General features: G+C 40.7%; 1 protein-coding gene across 2 annotated transcripts in view; it reads right to left on the reverse strand.

The window, feature by feature from the left end:
- Positions 1-16,580, reverse strand: part of ARHGDIB (Rho GDP dissociation inhibitor beta) — a 21,126-nt gene continuing 4,546 nt past the window's right edge. For both annotated transcript variants that reach the window (XM_010368469.2, XM_030938342.1), the window contains exons 2-6: positions 8,825-9,017; positions 8,197-8,280; positions 5,903-5,979; positions 2,787-2,850; positions 1-712 (exon numbers count right to left, since the gene is read on the reverse strand). In XM_010368469.2, the coding sequence (XP_010366771.1) occupies positions 513-712; positions 2,787-2,850; positions 5,903-5,979; positions 8,197-8,280; positions 8,825-9,005 (606 nt within the window). In that variant the 5' untranslated portion in view covers positions 9,006-9,017 and the 3' untranslated portion in view covers positions 1-512. The remainder of the gene's footprint in view (positions 713-2,786; positions 2,851-5,902; positions 5,980-8,196; positions 8,281-8,824; positions 9,018-16,580) is intronic.

The following is a 16,580-nucleotide window of genomic DNA, read 5'->3' on the forward strand; positions in this document are numbered from 1 at the left end:
TCTCAGTCAGAACATATGCAGTTATTGTTTTATTCTTATTCTCTTGTGTTGTTTACAGTGTCTCTCACAAAAGAAGAACTCCATCTGGCAGGGGATGTGACTAGGGACTCATTGGGCCAGCAACAACCACAAAAGAATCTAGGCATTAGAATGAACTACTGGAACCTGAGTCAAAGACCTATTAGTGATAGTTTGCCCATTTCCTGGCCTCTAGTTGCTCGAATGGGGGTAAGAGAGGGAAATATTAAATGATTGTGTATTGAGATGGAGACGTGGAAGATCTGGCCCTGACGGAGGATCAGAAGGAGGAGGCAGGGTGAAAGCCCGGTTTTACGCCTCTTGTGCTAGAGACCACATTGAGAGACAGGGTGGGAAAAGATGCATCAATAAGGAAATGTGGGCAGTGTTAAAGTGGGACCCAGCTGTGGACAGGGAGGAGGAACAGGGTGCTGAACACGCCTGAGAGAATTCTTCCAGATGGCAAGGGTGGGGAAAGGGATGGGTGGATGCATTCATTCTGTCCACTCCTTCTTAATCGACAGGTTCCACTCCCAGCTGAGGTGGTCGTGCTTGTCATCGTCGGTGAAGAAGGACTTGTTGTGGTACGTGCCTCGGGCCAGCATGCCCTTGGGAGCCTCCTCAACTGGAGTGAGGAACTCATACTCTTCAGGCCGAGGCCCATAGCTGCCAACCATAAATGTTGCTTTATCCACTAGGAAGAAAGAAGAGTTCATTAGGGTAAGAGCCTGACAGAGGAAAAACACACACTGCAAACTGGAGAATCTGGAGTACAGCCTACAGTGATTAAAGCCAAGAGCAATAGTTTCCAAGCCTAAATAAACATGAGATTTACCTGAGGCATCTCTTTTTTTAAATTTTTTATTATTATGTTTTTAAGACGGAGTTTTGCTCCTGTTGTCTAGGCTGGAGTGCAGAGGCACAATCTCGGCTCACCGCAACCTCCACCTCCTGGGTTCAAGTGATTCTCCTGCCTCAACCTCCTGAGTAGCTGGCATTACAGGCATGCACCGCCACGCTTGGCTAATTTTGTATTTCCAGTAGGGATGGGGTTTCTCCATGTTGGTCAGGCTGGTCTCGAGCTCCCAACCTCAGGTGATCCACCCACCTTGGCTTCCCAAAGTTCTGGGATTACAGGTGTGAGCCACCGCACCTGGCCCTGAGGCATCTTTTTTAAAAAACGATTCTTTAAACATTGTTTAAGTTGGAGTGCCTTTTAATAATAGTTTCCTTTGTCCTACTTTCAAAGGCTATGGTTCAGTAACCTTCTGTGGGTCCCAAGGATCAGTGTTTTTAAAAAACTACACAGTTGATTCTGAAGTAAAGTTGAGGAACCAGTGCCCTAAATCAATGGGGATTAAGCCTGTTTTTTTGTTTTTTGTTTTTTTTTTTTTTTAATGGAGATATAGCAGACTACACCATTTAAAAAACTCAAACAAATTGAGACCGCAGTTTGATCTTAGTCCTGCAATGGCCTAAGTCATATAACATTTTTGAGCCTCCATTTCTTTGTGTGTATGATGGACTTTGAGGATCTTCTATCTACAAACTATCATTCTATGAACATATCAGTTGGGGGAGATAAAGATGGTGATCAGAATTCATGGATAGAATAATTGGATGGAACAAGAACAGCAGTAAGTTGGTAAAAAAAAAAAAAAAAAAAAAAAGTGAAGAACTAGGACAAATGGTGAGAATAGCCAATCAAGTTTATTTGCAGGTGAACTGGAATATATATTAAGAATAGTTGGGCATTGAAAAGCATAAATAGGCAGATAGGTGGCATATAGTTGGCTAAGTGTTGTTAATAAGTTTGAAAAAACAGCTGCAGACATGTCACTGTCCTTTGGTTGAAATGAGGCCATATGGGCTTTGTGCCCAAAGGAAAATAGGAAATTAAACTTTTTTTTTTTTCATGAGACTAGGTATTGGAAAGGCCAATCAATATCTTTCAGGTCAATGGTCTTCTCTGGGATTTGAGAAATTGACTGGTCCTCTATGTCATACAAATTTATCAGATAATTTCTCCCCTATCTTGCTTATCAATTTGGTGGAAACTGAGACATGCTTTGCTGTTTCTCACCTCTGGAGAGGACAGACCCTCAGGTAGAAAGGAACTGTAAAGTGCCTCCATCACCTTCCCGCCTCTCATTTCTCTGCCCATATTAATGAAAGAAAATTGAAGGCAGATTCCCAAGGCATGTCAAGAAGAATTGCAGATTAAGTAATATTGTCATGTTATTTTAATTAGACAGGCTTTTTTAATCCTAGAAAGTATTTTTTTTTCTATTTCTTTGTTAGGAAATTGAGCATTGCCTGTCCCTTCCCTCCAATGCCACCCCACCTACTCCCACTCCAAATACACATACCACCTGGCTAGTTTTTTCTTTCTTGGGTTTCTCTGACACTTGGTCTTTGTATCTGTGAACTGCTTTTTTTTTTTCTTCTTCTTACTTTGTGGAGTATTTTTATATACTTTATTTCCTTCAAACCTATCTTGGTGGCTGTTCTTCTTTATGAGTGAAAATGTTGAATCCAAAAAGCTGATTGCTGAAGGTCAGCAGCTGATGCAGTCTAAATGAGGTCCCCTGAGCACTGGACTTGTCACTGTCTAGATCAGAGGTGTATTTGTGCCTTTTCCTAGAGCCAGCCTCCACAGCTTTTATCATATTCTCATCTGAGTCTATAGCTAAAAATTGCTAATAACCAGAAGTTAAGGTATCAATGAAAAGCAGTTTGGGACAGTGTGGAAATGTGGGTTCCCTTACCTTTCACTCCAGTGCGGTAGGTGTGCTGAACATATTTCAGGCCTGACACAATATCCCTGTTCACCTGCAGATGGGAAGGAACCAAGCTGTTCAGATTAAGAGGGTCTTTCATTTTTTCTCATCTTTCATGCTGATCCTGCCTAGCTAAATCTTCTCTGAAAATGAAAAAACTAAAGATTTAGTTCAGAATAGGCATTTCTATAATTATTTAGCATGGCTGTGAAGCAAAGATTAGAGAGGGGAAATCATAAAACGCAACATTGCCAAACTGGTTTAATTTTCGAACATTTTGACTTTTACCGTTTCGGGAGAGAGGAGTGGTTCATATTGTCTCAATATTCTTCATTGTATTTCTCCTTTCTCAATGGTCCCAAGAATGACCTTGAGCTTTCCCTCTCCAATACTAGTGACCAGGAGACCATCCTTGTCTTAGTAAAAGTTATGAAGATACTGGTAGAGCACATTATGTAAATATCTAAAAACTACAACCTCAGAGATGATCCACCTACCATATAAAAAACAAATAACAAGGAGGAAAGCTGTAATGGAAAACTCATGTCTAGAAGATGGCTGTGCCTGCAATATAACTGAAATAGTGGGTGAAATTCACTTGTATCTGGCAAATATTTTGGATGTCTGTCATTTTCAGACGTTGTCTGAGATCTTGCTATTTTCCCAAGCCTTTCAAAGAAAATTCAGTAAAGCAGAATGAAAATGTAGACAGCCGAAGAACTTTGTTTTTCCATGATTCATTTCACCTGGGACTAACCTGGGTTGTCTGTTAATTTTACACAGTGGTTATGTCTATACAAACAAATTAAAGTGGACATTGCATCATTAGCCGAAGGGCTTGGTTATCTGTTCACCAATGTGAAGAATTAAAGCATCTTCAAATTATTTTTCTTCAACAATAATTATAGCTGGCCTTTTGTGTTGGACATGATAGTTAAACCAATCAACTAGTGCTATCTTTTATTTTGTTGGCAGGGAGGTGGCAGAGAGGTGAACACTGCCAGCTTAGATTCTTGACTGTCACAGGGTAAATCTGTAATATAAATCTATGAAGAGCTGTCAGAAAAAAAAAAAAAAAAATTAGCGTCATCAAAGAGACTGTGATAAAATAAAGCCCAGACTTTCTAATTACTCTGAGTCTCAAATGTAGCTCATAGGAATAGGGAAAACAAATGCATCTTTCTAGATGTCCCCAGGCTTATCCCTTCCACCTAGTGGGAGAAAGACCTAAGAAGAAGAATTATATTGGTGTAGCAATAAGGACTTCAGGACAAAGAGCCTACCATCTCACCAGTGCTCTACAAGTGGGTCCACTTAATATAAATACATTTGGGGCGGGTGAAATAAAACTGTGAATATTCATAGAATCCTCTTCTTCTGGCTACATCCCCATCCCTATTGTGTCTCCCACTCCAGGGAGAAGAAGGCTTGGTGTTATGAATCAAAGTGAGAGCTGTAGAAGTCAGAGATACCACATTTCCTTGGGAGGTAGAAAAACAGTTGGGGAGAACCTAAAAGAGCAACCCTAGGCCAGGTTTTTAGAAAGTACTAAGAAGTTTGGGAGGAGAAAAAGAACATTGAGTGCAACTAACAGAGATCGTGAAAGAGGACTTTAGCAGGTGTTACTAGCGTTATAAATGCAAACTTTCTTGGACATTTTTCAGGAGACTTCAGTGAAGATTTAAGTTGTTTTTCAAGGATTTTCACCTTTGATCTGGCATTTCTTCTAATTGTAGCACCATGCTGGGAGAAGACACAGGATGGTTCAACTTTATGTAGGTTACTCAGAGAGCCACCAAATCTCTGAATTAGAGAGTACTCAAAAGCCCCTTTCTGTGGCCTACTCCTGCATCATCCTAATGTGTAAACCTGACCACACAGACCCACATACCACATTCCTCCTCTGCCTTCCCACCCAGAAGAGAATGCCCTGTTCCAGAGTTTTCCTTCTCATCTTATTCACGTCAAAATTTACCTGTCGCATTTCATTTGAGAAAAACCGATTTACCAAATAGACAAATTAATGCAACAGTATCAATGATTAAAAATGAAACTGATGTGCAACCCATTCTAGGCATATTTTGATATAATGCCTTACCAAACCCTCAGGTGCTTCAATAATACATAATATGACAGGAAACAAGTAAGTGAACCCTAGCTCAGTGTCCATTATAGAGTAGGTATCCACAAATATTTCCAGGATGAAATTATTTTCAGGCATATTTGTATGGGGTAGGGAGGGGTCATCCATGGACTCTGAATCATATCCTGTACCTTGGGGAAAGAAGCTCCCAGTGTGCAAATAGAGAAAGCAGATGGAGTCTTCCTTGGTGGAGCCCAGGCCCTGGAGACTGAAGCTAAGTGGGAATGAGAGGCCACCAAAGCAAACAAAACCACTAAGTGCAAACACTGCATTTCTAACTTATTTGTTTTCAAAGTCAAGGTTATTTTTCTTGTGATTTTGGCTACTCATTGGGACATATGGTTATTTACTAGATGTCAGTTTATTTCTTATTTAGTTTCCTCTTTCCTGGTTACCTGTTCCACAGCTATAATTGTAATTTCCAGTTCTTTAGCAAAGATCACACACCCTGGATTTTTATAATCCTTGAGCAATTAGAGCTGAGGCCCTCTCTGTTCCATGTTCTTTTCCTATTGGTTGATTCACTTATGTGTCCACTTTTCAATATATATTCCTGAACTATCTGCTATTTACAAAGTTTTGTGTGAAATATTGGAAAGGAGGGATGTACAATTTTACCCTAGACTGGGGTGCTTATGTTGTATGAAGAAGAAATGACACAGGCAGTACAACACAAAGTAGCATGTGCCTCGTGGATGTATTTGGAGTTCACAGACAGAGGGATCCCATTGGCTTAAGTGACAATGAAGAGTTTAAGAAGTCCTGGCTAGGAAAAGGAATGAAGCAAGGGTGGGTATCAACAGGTAGCCCTCAGGGCTAGGAAGAGGACATTCCAGACCCAGCTTGGGGGTACTGGGGGAGAAACAAATAAAAGGTACCTCAACATGATCACGCAAGAAATTTAGTCACTGATTAAAGAAAAGATTTAACTTTACAAAAGCACACAAGGCAGGATACTTACTTTGAAGTGAATTTTGACTCTATATTCGGAACCTTCCTTTAGCACAATGGTTTCTTTTTTGAGGGCTTCCAGATCTCCTGTAGAGGAAGATTTAGAGAGAGTTTATCCTCAAAAGCAGATACACAAGTTAATAAATGACTTTTAAGCCCTGGAGAAATTTGTTGGGCCTACCAGCACAACATGCATGGTTCATAGGGCCCTCAATTCACAGAGTATTTGAGTTTAGTCCTGCATGTGCATGTGCACACAAGCACACACACACATGTGCATGCGTGCACACACACACACACACGTAATGCCTGAAATCTTACAGCTCTGTTAGGAAAAACATTAGAGTTTCCCTGCCCCCAAGTTTGATGACAATGCTAAAAATATACAAGCCATTACAAGTCATGAGTTGTGAAGATAAATCTTTTTTTGGTCAATTTGTTCTCTCATTGAGAATTATATTACTGGTCAAATGAAGAGGTTATTAAAGAATATACCCCTACCCCTCAAATAAAAAATATGATAAAAATATTATTTAGGGCCGGGCGCGGTGGCTCAAGCCTGTAATCCCAGGACTTTGGGAGGCCGAGACGGGCGGATCACGAGGTCAGGAGATCGAGACCATCCTGGCGAACACGGTGAAACCTCGTCTCTACTAAAAAATACAAAAAACTAGCCGGGCGAGGTGGCGGGCGCCTGTAGTCCCAGCTACTGGGGAGGCTGAGGCAGGAGATGGCGTAAACCCGGGAGGCGGAGCTTGCAGTGAGCTGAGATCCGGCCACTGCACTCCAGCATGGGCGACTGAGCGAGACTCCGTCTCAAAAAAAAAAAAAAAAAAAAAAAAAAAAAAAAAAAAAATATTATTTAGGAGTGTCAGCTATTTGTTTTTATAGATCTGGTGATGTTTGTGGCATTTTCTAGTTTTTAGAATTCTACTTGTTTTTATTCATTTTATCACTTTAAATAAATATTCACCTTTGTGTTTACTCTTGTATTTTCATTTGCAATATCATACTATTTTTCTTAAGGAATATCACTGAAGTTATAAAAGCTTCAGATTCCATACAACCAGGATCTGTCCCTAATTCTTGTACCCTGATTAAGGAGGTAATCGCTCTCTATGCTTTTCTTCATGCATAGCAGCTGGTTTGTGACAGAAAACCAAATTTGGTTTTCCTCTGCTGGGAAAGGGGACAGAGACGAAGTTTTCCTTGCAATACCACCAGGCCCTGCTGAACAGAACAGATTTCTTTAGCGCTAATTCAGACCTTATCTTGCAAACTGACAGCCGCACCTGGTAATATTAGGAAGACTCTGAATTCTGGTAAGAGAGTGTGAGTTTCTCTCCTGGAGAGATGGGAGCGTGTAGGGGTAGCTGAATTTGTGTGTGTGCCTGCTCTAATGATTTCAGTTGAACAGGAAGTGTGCCTTCTCAGCCTCTGATTTCCTCCCTCTGACAAAAAAGCCCATATAAGGTAAAGACTGGCTATGTCCTGTGAGAGGGGAACTACTCTGCTGCTAGCTGAGCCTACTGTTCCAGACTTATGCTTTGTCTGTCTCACAACAGTCCAATTTTTTCATTTGGTAACTATTTTTTTTTCCCCACTAAAAACTTGCCTTTGATGCCCCCAATCTCCTGGCTTCATGATTCTCCTCTCTTTCCCCTCTGATGCCCATTTTCTCCACAATAACCCCCTTTCCAGTCTCTCTCCTTCTCCTCAAGCCCTAAGTCTCAGGGAAAGACTTGACCCTTAGTTACAAAAAGGTGAAAGAAAATAACAACATCTTAATTTGTATGCCTTTAGTAAGGGACGTTGTTTATTTAACAAGAATCAGAGTTTCAAGCTAAAACAATTCAATCTATATCAGTGGAATTTCTAGCATAATTCAGGATTGCTTCTCACCTTCTGCTAAGTTTTGTAGCTGATAAAAGATCAGTACTTTGATGTTCAGACTGTATAAACCTTACAATTTCAGAAGCACACAATTTGTTTCTTAATATTTCCATCAGCAGTGTTTATTGCATAAATAACAATTCTCTTACTATCACGTGGAGACAAAAATCTGTAACTATATCAAATGTGTATGCCTGCACTCTCTTCAATTAAATAGAGATAAAGATTGGGCTTTTCATGAAATACGGTAAATACTGGGCACTCTAAGAACAATGATTTGTTAACTCGTCCTAGCATATATACCTCTCTGATTCACCAGTTTTTCTCTTTTTGTTGGAACAGGAGACAGAGACCAAGTTTTCTTTGTGATATCTTAGGCCGCCTCTGAACAGTACAGATGTGTCTACATACCAGTAAGGTCCATGGTGATTGGTCCTGGGGCACTCGCACAAACCAGGGTGAGCCGGGTGACAACGACATTGGGGGCTTTCGGATCTGCAGGATCAAAAGGGAATGTAAATACCAAGAAGAGACACGTGTGTAGTGGGTGTGTGCATTTTTATTGCACTAATTATTGACATTCAACATTTCCTAAGTGGCTACGGGTCAGGTACTCTGCTAATTGGGCACTGCCCATTTATATCTCCGGGCCATGTCTTGTTCTGCCATTTATATCTCCGGGCCATGTCTTGTTCTGTATGTGGAAGAGATGAATGGTTCAGTAGGGACTGAGAAAGAGAAAAAAGAAGAAAGAGAGAAAATGGAGAGAGGGAAATACAATTCTAAGTGGTAGTCTGGAATTCTTTCTAAATCCCTGCTGTGTGTTATGTGTGCCTCTCTCATGGCTGACTTGCATCTTATCTCTTAAGAAGACTTAATTACACAGTTCATAACTTTAATCAACATATATAAATTGTGCTTGCTCACTTACTCCTGGAGGCAGTTGGTCTTCTTCCCTTTGCTGCTGCTCCTGAGCAGCCGAAATGTCTTCTTTCTTACTGGGGACCTTCCACCCACCCTGCTCTGTGTACACACATACCTGTTACTACAGGACCATCTCCCAGCAGCGTTTTCTTGTACTTAGTTAGACTCTCATCATCTTTGTCCATTTCCTGCAGCTCTTTCAGGGACTTCTGCGGTGGAGGCTTGTAATTGAGCTTGTTGTCCAGCTCATCATCGTCATCCTCTTCCACATGTGGCTCTGGGGCTTTTTCAGTCATTTTGATCTATTTCTGGGAGAGAGAATGACCGTCCATTAGTCAGAAGTCATGGATATAAAAGACGTTTCTGGGGCTGCTGTTAGCAGCCTCCTTACCCTCATGGACTTCTCTGATCATCAGTCACTTTCCTGATTTTTTTCCTAATTCAATCTCATTCAATTCTATGAAATAATAATCGAACGTATTCTAGTCATTTCTCTGACCTGTCTGAATTTCTCTATGCTCATTGTAGTATCTTCTATTCATTGAACAAAACTGACAAGAAAGAAATCACTCATATGTGAATAACGTACTATGAGCAAAGCAACATGGCCCAAAGACTTCTGAACAAATGAAGCAAAAGCCCAGTCAAAAAGCTGTAGGCATTATCACAGTCCTCCAAATCCAGCCAGCCTGGCTAGCATCAAAGCCTGCAGCATGCACAGTCTGAGTGATAATGGTGGAGAGAGGCAGGAGAGAGAGGAGAGAGGTGGAGTACTTGCCAAAGAATGGTTGGCTTCTCCCTATTAATGGAATCCGTCCCTGAACTCCAGCAACGCCTCAAAGGTGACTCATGAGGAACCATTGACCTTTATGATACCTGCCCCAGGTGCCTGCATGGTTCACACCCAACACTGCTAATCACCCCTCGAGGGTGAGTACTAGGTTTGCTGTTTTTCTTGAATTCCCCCCCAAACACTTGCATAGTTCTGGCACTTCATAAAACTTCCTTGATTGATATATAAGGTTTTATATCTAAAGATATTCTGTTCTTTTTAAATGCCACAAAAAATAGCAAAGGACACTTTAAATTCCTCCAGACAAAATTGTAAGTACAAATTTGCCCTTAGCATTTGTCCATCCATTTCCCTTTTCTGGATCCACTTCCCTTTCAGTCTCTCTCTTTCTCCCCTTCCCAGGTTTCCATTGACCTTCTAAGGCCCCACCTGGGCATACCCTGGAGGCTTCCTTCATCTCTCATTATCTATATTTAGTTGTTTTGTGTTAAAACATTGAGGAGAAATCTAGGCAAGTTATTTACTTGTTAAGTGTTAATGACTGAATAGTAGATTCAAAAATTATTCCTCTTAGAGGATGTACAGTCACAGCTTTTCAGAGCTGAAATGAACCATTGGGGTTCATGTAATCATTGAGGATACTGAGATCCAGAGTTAAGAGAATTGCCCAGGTTCACACAGCTGGATGAGAGGCAGTATACTAACCAAGAGGAAGAAGCCCCTCTGGGAAGAATTTCACACCCTGTGGCTGACAGCCATATGAGATGGCTGCCAGGGAGTTATTTGGGCAAGGAGATCGTTTTCTGATTTTCTTAGTTCTATTTTGAGGGTAACTCTTTTCCCTGCCTGTGGTTAAAGCCTTCATTGCTCCTAAGTGACACAACTATAAGAAAATATCTGTCACATCACATCCTGAGTGGCTCTGCAAACCTTAATAAAGTATCCCAGGAGTGAAGATATCTCTGGCCAAAATCATTTCTGGTTTTGAGTTTCAAGGTCACTATTATTGGCAAGAGGAAGAAAAATAATTTGGAAGTAAAGCCAAATGAGAGCAATTTTAATGGAACAAAAAAAAAAAAAAAGAGAGAGAGAAAGAAAGAAATAATATCCTTAATAATGTCAAGTCTCTTCCATCTAAATAAGCAGCCAAACATTATGAGCTAGCCTTGACCAACTCTGAAAACAGCATCGCAATGCCCAGGTTCACTTCCTGTACAGGAAGAAAACATGTAGTCCTGTTCCTATGGCAACTCTTGCTTCAGCTGAAGAACCAGCACCACTCAAAGATGAGACTCTAGAGCAGAGCAGAATAAACATAGTGACTAACGCAATTCGTGTTCCAAACAACACTCAGGGAAAGTGAATGAACTCGTTGGAAAAAATGAAGGATGCAGCGTGTGGATGTTGTAGGTTGTGGGTAGTTTAATGCCAATCATTAAGGGGCAGATGAAGAGCAAGCCAGATAAGACTAATCAGATGAGACAGGGGCCTACCCAGAACCCTGGTGACCCCTGGAGGATGGGGGCCACATAACAAACCTGCTGACCAAGCATCAGAACAATTATTTATAGAGGAAGACATCCCAGCCCCCATGGTCAGGCTTTCTGAACTATATCACTTGGTTCTAACAAATCTCCTGATTGAATGAAACCTGACCATCAGATAGTAACATTACATCCAGTCACCGGCTCAAGATGATTTCAGTAACCTCCAGGAAATTGTAACTAAGCAGCCTCAAATCTCAATGCTGAAAAGAGAAAGAGAGAGAAAGAGAAAGAGAACGAGAGAGGGAGAGAGAAGGATTACGTATAGGACAAGATTTGCCACCTTCTAACTGTGTGACCATCGGCACATCCATTTATCTAACATCTAGGTCTTGATCTTCTCATTAGTAAATCTGAGGCTTGTGTTCTATATTTTTTTGATTCATTGCAAACAGATATAACAATTGTTTCATAAAAAAGAGACATAACTTTATCTAGATATTAAAGAGTGGAGGATACTGTGGGATTTCTGCATAAAATTTTGTTGCAGTCAAAAGGGGGAAATTCAGGGCCACATTAAAATCATTTGGTTTAATTATAGCATAAGAAAAAGGGATATGAAACCAGGTGATCCCAAACTAGCTCATTCTGGAAAGCTGATTAGAAAAAGTAATAATACAGCAAATAAAGGACAGAAAGAGCAGTTCTCAGAGAAAGTCTTTTAAAGCAAAATTAGGGTTATGATTATTTGGTGAGCACCACTGTTTACAAGACACTGTACTTTAGCCATACTGATGTTTAAATTACTCTTCAGAGTAGAGAAGAGGCTGGAAGTTTGGCAATCTAACCATACTAAAGGGTCCTCCCGGTTTGGTTGATTTCTTATTTTTGTTTTTTTTTTGGAGATTACAGGTCTCTTTTTTAAAAATCTGATAAACATGATGGTAATTATCTCAAGGGAAAAAAAAACAAACAGATAAACCCATGATATTGTGCATATGATCTAGGGATTTGTGGACCCCTGAAGTCCTTTATAGACTTATTGGGGTTCAAGATCTCCAGATTAGGAGCATAGCCTCAAAACTGTGGAAGCATGAAGCAGAGAGTGGAGTGTTAGAGAGGAAGCTTGTTTTTTTGCTTTTGCTTGCTCCTTCTCTCTTTTCTTCCTCCCTTTTCTCTTTCTCCTCCTCCTTTCTTCTTTTTGCTTCCTTCTTCCTCCCCTTCCCTTCCTTCCCCCTTCCTTCCTTCCTTCCTTCCTTCCTTCCTTCCTTCCTTCCTTTCTTTCTTTCTTTCTTCTTTCTTTCTTTCTTCTTTCTTTCTTCTTTCTTTCTTTCTTTCTTTCTTTCTCTCTTTCTTTTCTTTCCTTCTTTCCTTCTTTTCTTTTTCTCTTTCTTTCTTTCTTCTTTCTTTCTTTCTCTTCTTTCTTTCTTTCTTTCTTCTTTCTTTTCTTTCTTTTCTTTCTTTCTTTCTTTCTTTCTTTCTTTCTTTCTTTCTTCTTTCTTTCCTTCCTCCTTCCTTCCTTCCTTCCTCCTTCCTTCCTTCCTTCCTTCCTTTTCTTTCTTCCCCTCTCTCTCCCTTCCTTCCTTCCTTTCTCTTTCCTCCTTCCTTCCTCCATTCCTTCTTCCTTCCTTCCTTCCTTCTTCCTTCCTTCCTTCCTTCCTTCCTTCCTTCCCTCCCTCCCTCCCTCCCTCCCTTCCTCCTCCCTCCTTACATCGTTTTACTCTGTCACCCAGGCTGGAGGGCAGTGGCTCTATCTTGGCTCACTACGACCTCTGCCTCCTGGACTCAACCAATTCTCTTGCCTCAGCCTTCCAAGTAGCTGGGACTACAGGCACATGCCACCTGCCTGGCTAATTTTTTTGTTATTTTGGAAACATGGGGTTTCCCCATGTTGCTCAGGCTAGTCTTGAACACCTGAGCTCGAGAGACCTACCCTCCTTGGCCTCAAAGTGCTGGGATTACAGGTGCCTGGCCAGAAGCTTGCTTTTTCCTGGAGCTCCACCAGATCATTGACACAACTTGTCTCAAGCTGAGAGTCCACCTACTCAAAATGTTGAATATGTTGAAGCAGAAGATATCAGGTGACAACTGTGTCTGAGGGTGCGTGACCACAAAACCTGGCAGAGAAGCCCAGGTGCACATGGGTACAGGAAATAGCCCCTTAGGAGAATTCCGTGGTCATTCTGTTTGATTTTGGATAATGATCTCTTCACTGAACTAGGCCTTGTTATGCATGCCTGGGTTTGGGTTCTGGCTTTGCTACTAACTGGCTTTTCCCTGTTAACTGAATGTTGCAACCACTGTGGATCTGACCTTCCTCATCTTGGGAGATGAGGGATTAGGGCACATCATCTTTAGACGATTACTTTTCTAAGGCCTCTGCATATTTCTCCTGACCTGCAGTCATGTGTCAGCTAAGTTACCATCCAGTTACCTTATTTCACCTGTGAATAGGACAGAATATCTGCCTGTGTTTTGTTATTTAAAATGTATGTGAATCCCCATGCTAAATAAGTAGACATTAGCTGCTCTTGGCACAGAAACAAACAAAGGGTAACTATGTGAGATGATGGATATGTTGATTTGCTTCACTATAGTAACATTTTTACTATTGATGTGTATCCTTAAACATTATGCTGTAAACCTTAAATATATGCAATAGAATTCATCTTTAAAAGGAAATTTAAAAATTAAAACATAAAATGTATGTGAATCCCCAAAAGATGCTGCATATTTTATTTTATTTTATTTTACCTATTTTTCTCCCAGACATAAAATTATTTTTCTTTCACCGAACAGGTCTTTGCATAATAAAGGGTACCATACTAGTAACAGCAAATTGTTACTGAACACTTACGAGCCAAAAACTCAGTTATTATGGGATACGTGCTTTGCATGCGTTATTTCACTCAGTCATTGCAATGTTGTGAGGTAGGCACAGTCAGTTACATTGTACAAGTGCAAAAACTGAGACATAGAAGAAAATACTAAATGTTTCAATTACACAAGCATTTAAAATTTATTTTCCTAATATCACCCTATAGATAGTGAAAAGAGTAATGGTGTGGATTCTAAAAATGAGACATTAGCAATGCATATACTAACAAGAGATTAACATCTGGAATACATAAATACCTCCTATGAATCAATTTCTTAAAAGGTATTTATTGTATATATTTAAGGTGTAAAATATGTCTGGGATACATAGATAGTGAAAAAGTTACTATAGTCAAGCAAATTAACGTATCCATCATCTCACCTACTTTTGTGTGTGTGTGGCAAGAGTGCCTAAAATCTACTCTTCAGCAAAAACTCAAGTACAGTAAATATTATTAAGCATTGTACTGCATTTTTTTTTTTTTTTTTTTTTTTTTGAGATGGAGTCTCGCTCTGTCGCCCAGACTGGAGTGCAGTGGCCAGATCTCAGCTCACTGCAAGCTCTGCCTCCTGGGTTTACACCATTCTCCTGCCTCAGTCTCCCTAGTAGCTGGGACTACAGGCACCCGCCACCTCGCCCGGCTAGTTTTTTGTATTTTTTAGTAGAGACGGGGTTTCACCGTGTTAGCCAGGATGGTCTCGATCTCCTGACCTCGTGATCCGCCCGTCTCGGCCTCCCAAAGTGCTGGGATTACAGGCATGAGCTACCGCGCCCAGCCTGTACTGCATTTTTAACATTATCTCTGGGTAACCTCAGTTTCTCCCGAAGCCCCAGCCATAAATGGCGTATATAGTTTGACAATGATTTCTCAAATTATCTGTGTGCATATTTAACCACAAACAACAATTTTCTCTTTGTATCCTCCTATCTTATGGATGCATGTTGAAATGAGAATAGGAATTTTATGAAAATTCTACAGACTGGGCCGGGCACGGTGGCTCAAGCCTGTAATGCCAGCACGTTGGGAGGCCCAGATGGGCGGATCACAAGGTCAGGAGATCGAGACCATCCTGGCTAACATGGTGAAACCCCGTCTCTACTAAAAAAAAAATACAAAAAAACTAGCCGGGCGTGGTGGCGGGCACCTATAGTCCCAGCTACTGGGGAGGCTGAGGCAGGAGAATGGCCTAAACCCAGGAGGCGGAGCTTGCAAGTGAGCTGAGATCCGGCCACTGCACTCCAGCCTGGGCGACAGAGCGAGACTCTGTCTCAAAAAAACAAAAAAAACAAAAAAACAAAAAAAAAAAAGAAAGAAAATTCTACAGACTGTTTTCCAATCCCATCATCTAAAGGACAACTGATTTTCCTATTGATAATATTGATATTATTGATACAAATTATAATAGTTATCACATGTAGTGCTAAGTGCTTTCTAGAGGATTGTCTATGTAGTTCTCACAATAACTTTGTTGGCATCATCATTCTCTTTTCCAGACTAGGAAACTAAAGTTCAAGTTAAGTAACTTGCCTAAAGAAGATATACCATGTGGTAGGTAGAATTAATGTCTGAGCCCAGGTTGTCTGACTTTTAAGCACTATGCTTTATTGCTTCAGTTGTCTTTAAGAAGTTATAATAAAATTAGAGTTTGTTAGTCATCTTGGGAATCTACCTGGAGGTGCACAAGCAGAGGTCAGTACTTCTTTGCAAGCTCTACAGAGACAGTTTTAACAAAGCAGGGAAGTGTCAGATAACGATGTTTCAGCGCAACTCGTGCAAGTTGCTTAACCTCACTGGGCCCCGGTTTCATCCTCTGCAAAATGAAGCCGTGGCATGAGAAGATCTCTGAGGCCCCTTCTTAATTGAATGACTCGAATGCTCCCTAATTTAAAGAAGCTTGTGAAACGAGAAAAGAAAAGAGGAAGTAAAAGGGAGGTTGGGGAGGACTCAGCCCATCAGCATAGAATCTTCTGGATGGACTTTCCTCACCTTCCTCAGCTGCTCATCTCCCATTCTACAAAGGGCAGAGTTGGGTTTTGTTTGTTTTTGACTTTGGTCCTTTGCACAGGAAAAAAGAAATGGAGAATTAACAACTATATGTTTAACCAGGTTAATGTGGGCCCCATTTGTTAGGCTCCAAAGCCCATATTATTTTTTCCCACTGACTTACTACTCCAGTTTTCTCTATTTTCTGCTTCACAGATGCCCACACAGATTAACTTTCACAGTGGAGCCCTCACATCCCCATATTGGCTATTCAGCAAAGCATTGGCAAGCATTAGATGTGCTGAGATGGGGACTTAATCTTCTCAGGCTCAATTAAAATGTCAAATTAAATTAGGATGGTTACTCACAGTGTGCATATGACATAGCACAAATCAATGTTTTTGCTTGCAAATTCAGTGAAATTTCCAAGACATTGCAAGTGAATTACACTTAAAAATTTACACCCATATCAGGATAGAGCATCATCTGTTTCATTAATGCAGTTCTAAATGGACTGAGGACAAGAAAAGGTAGAACTCCTAAGTTTAGATTAAACAAATTACCTGGGTAATTCAGAGAAAGGCGACTTTCACGTCTCATAGAACATAGATTGAGTTAGATGCACCAGGGATTCAAAACCAGGCTCTGCATTATTACAGGACTCAAGCAAGTTGCTAATTTCACTGAGCCTCGATTTTACCACCAGTAAAATGGGGATATTCTTCTTTATGG

Source organism: Rhinopithecus roxellana, chromosome 10 (assembly GCF_007565055.1).
Source record: "Rhinopithecus roxellana isolate Shanxi Qingling chromosome 10, ASM756505v1, whole genome shotgun sequence".
In the NCBI taxonomy this organism is placed as follows: domain Eukaryota; kingdom Metazoa; phylum Chordata; class Mammalia; order Primates; family Cercopithecidae; genus Rhinopithecus; species Rhinopithecus roxellana.